At 31.4% G+C, this 6,829-nt stretch overlaps 1 protein-coding gene across 1 annotated transcript; it reads left to right on the forward strand.

The window, feature by feature from the left end:
• The first annotated feature begins 731 nt into the window (after nt 1–731).
• Nucleotides 732–1,857, forward strand: LOC132045224 (ethylene-response factor C3-like). Its single transcript, XM_059435770.1, has one exon. It carries the CDS (start codon nt 805–807, stop codon nt 1,417–1,419), a length of 615 nt encoding a protein of 204 aa, XP_059291753.1. The 5' UTR covers nt 732–804; the 3' UTR covers nt 1,420–1,857.
• Nucleotides 1,858–6,829: the final 4,972 nt, after the last annotated feature.

The following is a 6,829-nucleotide window of genomic DNA, read 5'->3' on the forward strand; positions in this document are numbered from 1 at the left end:
CTACCCTTTAATATAATCCTCTCACATGGTTGGTAAGAGTAAATTTGTTATAAATATACTACCAACTTGTAGTTCCTTTAATATTTGATATAAATGATTGGTAAACATGATTAGTAAATATATCTACTAACTTATATATCTATTTTTACAAAATATAAACTTATGGATTAACTTTTACATTTAAAAAATTTGAAATCATGATTTGGAATTTCAAATCATGTCTTTTTGGATAATTTAAATTTTATCTCATTAGATAAAATCATGAGATGAAATCGCATGTCCAAACGCCTGTTTAGTGAACCCAAGACAAGTCTTGTTCACATTAATCTAATATATTGATGAACAGAGAAAACAAAATGACTTAGACCTCGCCGCCTTGTATCATTTGACTCACGTGCTTGAACACTGGGACGGAGCTAGCATAGTATTTGGGGGTTCGGTCGAACTCAGTAACTTTGGTCTAAAATCTTGTATTTGTCTTGAAAATTTCATTAAATATGTATAAATTGATAATTCAGAACCCAGTAACTTATACGAATTAGAATCCCGAACCCACAAATCTCGAATCCTGACTCCGCCTCTGCTTGAACACTCCCTTTCGCCCAAAATGCTTTGCGAATTACTTCTTTAAATTAATTAACTATCTCATCCTATTAATAATAAAAATATCATTCCCTAGAAGTTTCCTCATTTTCACGTATATAAAAGGGTTTAGTCGTCGTTTAAACTTCAAACCCAAAAATATTCCAACAACAACAAAAAAAAAAAAATCACCTAATTCATTCTGCATTCAAAATCTTGAACATGGATTATTCATCTTCATGGGATGAGCTTCTTTTTCACCATAATTCTCTTCCATTTAACGTTAATGACACCGAAGATATGTTCCTTTTTAATCTTGTTAAAGAATATTCAGGAGAAACAGCAAACTCTTCCTCTAGCTCAGAAGAGGTAACTTCATGCGAATTATTACCCGAAAAAGAAAAGAATTATAGAGGTGTAAGAAAGAGGCCATGGGGTAAATTTGCTGCTGAAATTCGTGATTCTACTAGGAATGGTGCTCGAGTTTGGCTTGGAACATTCGACAGTGCTGAAGAAGCTGCTTTGGCTTATGATCAAGCTGCATTTGCAATGAGGGGTATGATGGCGATACTTAATTTCCCTGTGGAGATAGTGAAGGAGTCTTTAAATGAAATGAAGTGTAGATTTGATGAGAGTTGTTCGCCGGTTATTGAACTGAAGAAGAGACATTCTATGAGGAGAAAGACAGTTAGTAGAAGAAATAAAGCAAGAAAAAATGATGTGTCCAATAATGTTGTTGTGTTTGAAGATTTGGGTGCTGAGTATTTGGAGGAATTATTGAGTTCTTCAGAAAGTATCCCAAATTGGTGTTTATTATCCCCTGTTTCTGAGCAGTAAAAGCTACTCCTCTGCTTATATAATCTTGATTTTTTTTATTTTTTTTTTTAATTTGAAAATTTTATTACATAGAGGTAGGGGAAGGGGAAATAGGGAGGTGATTACAAGGTCACTAATAAGTGAAAGTTCAGGTAACCAATCAACTGAGCTACTAAGGTCTCATTTGTTTTTATTAAGATTATGACGTCTGAATCTGAATGAACGTTTGAATGATTAAGATGTTGTCTTTGGATCTGAACGCTAAATGTTAAAACTGTTTATTTTTTAATATTTGAATGTGCATAACATATTTATTTAAGGGATAATTTCAGAGACCTTCCTCAAGGTTTCGTTTCGTTTCACTCACTTCCCCTTTAGTTTACGCTATTACGCTTAACTCTCTTATTTTAATTTTTTTAACAATTCTCTTAACCTATTTATTATTAATATAAAAAATCATAGTTTGATTATTTACCCTTTTTAATATTAAACCCTTTTAATTAATTATTTCTTTTGGAATATCTTCTTTGCTACAAGGAAATCCCTTTTACTCAAAGCTTAAAGTCTTAAAGTCAACTAATAATATTTTTAAGAATTTCTAATGGATTTCAAAGTTCTAATACCATAAAAATTCCACCTATATACAATAACACTAAACAATAATTTTTTTTTTTTTTGCTTTTTTGTTTATTTTTTAACAAAGGTTGAATTATATTTTATTATGTTGAAAAAACTCATTGAAAAAAAAAAAGCACTCGTAATTCTTTTTCATAAAAAAATAAATAAATTTGGAACCTTAACCTAGCATAAATTGTTGCTATGATATTGACAAAAGTATTTTTTAAATTGATTAGTCAAACACAAACTGCTATCCTCCAATAGTATTTTTCGAGAAGCACCTCTTTTGAACAAATACTTTTTGAAATAAATAAATTTTAAGAGCTTGACTAAATAGGATGTAAAATATCTATTAAAACCGTTAGTTTGGATTGGCGGTAGCTCATAAAATGAATAATATTACCTAACATTTGTTATGATTGATTGAGGATAATGTGCGAGACACGTTTATAGAGACTAGTATATATTAAAAGCATGAATAATTTTTACTAAATATTGAACGATGAATATATCCTCTAAATATTGATCGACTTTTATATCGCTAAGATTAAAATTCTTACTTCACAATTAATAGGGACAAAATTGTAATATTTCCTCTCCAATTTTTAATACTTTGAGATCAATTATAATTTGTCACTTTCGGATTGTCGTAACTCTAATTTAACTTGGATAAGAATTACGCAATTTGTTTCCCCCTTTAAGAGTATGTTGATGTCATTGTCAGGTAGTTAAAGTCCATGTCGGAAACCTATCATAATTGTCGTCTTAAGTCCTCTGTATATAATAGTCAATAGGTTTATTCCATGAAAGTTTTATCTTTATAAAAGTTGAAACGCACCAGCCCATGTATTCTTGAAATTCTCTTTTCTTGCGTGTTTATCGTCCTGAGGTTATTAAATAAATATCAATTGTATTTCTTATTCCTTTCTATATTTGTCGTCGTTTTTTCTTTTAATTAATTCACTTAAATCTTGGCTTTGCGTGATGTTGTAGGCTAACTCACTGCTGATCAATGTACTCACTATTAATGTTGAAGTAAAGTAAATCGAACAAGCTCATGATTATCAGTGGCCGATTCAGGATTATCACTCAGAGGATTCGGGGAAAAAAAAAAAAACAACAAAAGCTAAACATAAAAAAAAAATGTTGTCTCTGGTATCGAACTTCGGACACTAGAGAGCAGAGGCGGATCTAGGATTTGAAGGTGGCGACACACAATTTTCTTCAATGTATATCTTGTTAGGAACGTGTATTTAGGTCGAGTCCATCTCTTTTTAGTTTATTCGGCTCAACTTAATAGGCTTTTTATTTATTTATTTACAAATATGAAAATTACACCTCAAAATAAAAAAACAAACATAATTAGCATCTTAAACAAGGAATCACACTCATTAACACCCATTAACAATAGAAGTAAAATTCACATTTTCACCAATGGACTTGCATCTCTTATGTATATTAAAAAATGAATTTGCACAAGTAAAACAACATCTTCAATTTAATTACGCCAATCAAAATAAGAAAAATAATAGAAAAACTCTTCAATAGGTAAATACTCCCATAAGTAAATGTAGAATTAGATAAACTACAAGTTCTCAAAAATAAATCATAAATTTCATGTTTTTTTCTAAGCAGTACTTACGAAATTTCCATCACAATTTAAGTAGTAAAGTGATTTAAATTGAATTTAATAATTATAGAATAGCATAAATTTTTATAGTACACTCCCTCCGTCCATTTTATTTGTCCATTATACTAAAAATATATGTCCACTTTTACTCGTAAGTTATATAGTTTGAAAAACCAAGATATAATTTACCATTTTATACCTATTTTACTCTTATTATTAAGTACTCCAATTCATTTCTCATTTTATTTATTGCTTATTAAGAGTGTCCCAAGTCAAATATAGACTAGAAAACATGGAGGAAGGGAGTAATAAACAAAAGAAATTATTAAAAAAAAAAAAAGGAATTTTGATCTCAATCCAAAATTCCCATTGATCTGAGACCCAAGTTTTTCGATTTAAATACTCACAGATTTGAGATTAAGAGAAATACTTAATTTAAGGGATTTTGAAGTTTCTATTCGTGTGTTCTCGCTAGAGATCACATATAAAATAATAGAAAAGAGGAAAGGCAATATAAATAATAAAAAGATAATCTAGAAAATTGGGAGGGCGAAAAATAAATTCGAGTACAAAGGAAGTAAAAAGCACAAAGAAAAAACGGGAGTTGAAAAAATATTCAAGATAGATTCAAACTTGTCTACCAGTCGTGGCACCTTTGTCTAATTTATTACTGGGGGTGGCAGGATCATATATTTAACCTAATTTAAGCAAATTACAACATAAGTATATAAAAAAATTATTTATCGAGGGGGTGCCATGCCACCCCCAAACTATAGGGTGGATCCGCCCCTGCTAGAGAGAATTTTGAATATCCTGGACCGCTTGAGTTAACCAGTGGCGGACCCAGGATTTTGGTCAAGTGGGTTCAATTATGTTGCTCGCACTCTCCAAAAATATTATCGCACTCGTTTCGGATTCTCTAAAAATACACTACTTTTGGAGAATCCAACAAACACAAGTTGAATTTTGAAGGTTCCGAGTAACATAGGGTCAAGTAATATATATATATATAACTTCGATAAATAACTTCGTTTTAGTTATTTACATGATTGAAAATTTTCTTCTCGTCTTCAATTTAAATTTTTATGTTTCACACTAATAACTAGCTAATAACAATAAAACTACAATTTTGAAACACCATAAACAAAACAAAAACAGAATAAGAAAAAAAAATACTAGTAAATAAATAAAATTAACCTAACCTTCATGTATACCAAAGACGAAGAAGAAAGACTAATATTTTTACATTTTATACATAATAGAAGTATTACTTAATTGAAGTAAGAAGCAATATTTTCATTAATAAACTAAATTAGGATATGCTACAGGCAGGCCTAATGTTAGTGCCTGTAACCCTGGACCCTAATCAATTATCAATTACTTCAAAAAAATATAAGCATAAACGAGCAATGGCAGGTGCGGAGAGTCGATCTCTGCCAACAACAACAACAACAAGCCCAGTATAATCCCACCATGTGGGGTCTGGGGAGGGTAGTGTACGCGAGACCAACTCCGCAACTTCCTTGAAAGGTAGGGCGGGTATTGTTTCCGAAAGACCCGGCTCAAGAGAGGAGAAGAGAGGAAGATAAGAGGAAAACAAGACAAAAGGTCGAGATGGGGCCAAGCATATCGAAAACAATATGATAACACGAATACCAAAAGCGAGAAAGTCATGGTAGAACAGTCCGGGAATAAAGGAGCATTAACTACTATAGATAAATAAAATAATCAAAGTACCAACGGCCCAACAAATATAAGTAGCAATCAGATGCATAAACCAAAGGTAATAAACAAATGAGCGAAACTGCAACTACTATGGTGAAAGGGTAAGCCACCTAGCCTTCTATCCTATCTGCCACTTCTGCATATATTGAACCCGCTTGACCACTGAGCTGCGATTCTCGGACGTGGTAAAGCGGGCTCATATTATTACATATACGGATTTTCTTATATGATTTATGTATATAAGTACTAAATTTTTCCAATGAAGTGGGTTCAATTGGGATTGGGCTCCTCTCCATTTCCCTTCTCTCCATTTTTCCCAAGTTCTACCTTAGATTAGAGACACATGGCATGGGTTAGAATTAATGACTAAGATTTAATTGATTAAAACAAAACCCTAACCATAGTTTATATAATTAATAACTTATCCATAAATATGTTAAAATACTTTCTCTCTCTTCATATTTAATATTCCATCTTTTTTTCAATCATGATAACTCTTTAATGGTGATATTTTTCAGAGTATAGACAACTCTTTCTTTTAAATATACAATTACCAATTGAATAATGGGGTCTATATTATGTGAATTAGTAAGCATCATAATTGAAAAAATGGAAAATATCACCAATTGAATAATGGGTCTATTAGGGGAAAAAAATTAAGTGGCAAAAAATAATCTGGTAAATTAGAAAAGATATTTTACTGGGTAGGAAAAGTAAATAGGAAGAGAGAGAAAAATATTCTAATATATTTATGGATAAGTTATTAATAATGTAATCATGGTTAGGGCCTTGTTTTAGTCAATAAAATCTTAGCCATTAATTCTAATTCATGTCATGTGTCTCTAATCTAAGATAGAACTTGGGGAAAATGGAGAGAAGGGAAATGGAGAGGAGCCCTATCCGTTCAATTGAATCCTCTTGAACCAATGTAGGTCCGCCCCTGGAGTTAACCTTTTGGATTTATTTGGTGTGTTCAAAACTTATATATGTATACAAACACAGAAAATTTACCTTATATATACCGTAACTTTTGCCGAGGATGTTCGGGTGAATACCCTACTCACCCTCTAAATCCGCCCCTGGTAATTATGTCCAAGTAATATCTTTTGTTTGTTACCGTTTCAATCAACTACAAGCCAAGAGAAGAAGACGGAAAGGAAATTGTGAACAAATCAGGAGCTCAAATTTAGTGCCGAATTCCTAATGTTATGAAGGTATAATTAAGACTTGGATTTACCTTTAGAGTTGAAAGTTTGAAATACTGTTTCATTCCTTTATGTATTTATTATATTAAGAACTTTTGATTGATCTATTTGTAAGTTTTCTCCATAAAACTTAACATATTGTTTAGGATTACTTTTCACTGTTTGGACTGCTACTTGCTGCCAATACATGGTTGATGGTTCAGAGAAGTTTTTCAGTGCTATTCTGCTTCTTTTTGGAAACCCCATGATTTAG

The sequence above is a fragment of the Lycium ferocissimum genome, unplaced genomic scaffold, assembly GCF_029784015.1.
Source record: "Lycium ferocissimum isolate CSIRO_LF1 unplaced genomic scaffold, AGI_CSIRO_Lferr_CH_V1 ctg6346, whole genome shotgun sequence".
NCBI classification, from domain to species: Eukaryota; Viridiplantae; Streptophyta; class Magnoliopsida; order Solanales; family Solanaceae; genus Lycium; species Lycium ferocissimum.

Excerpts from the sequence above, each read along its gene's own strand:
- LOC132045224 (XM_059435770.1), top strand. The coding sequence starts at position 805 with ATGGATTATTCATCTTCATGGGATGAGCTTCTTTTTCACCATAATTCT.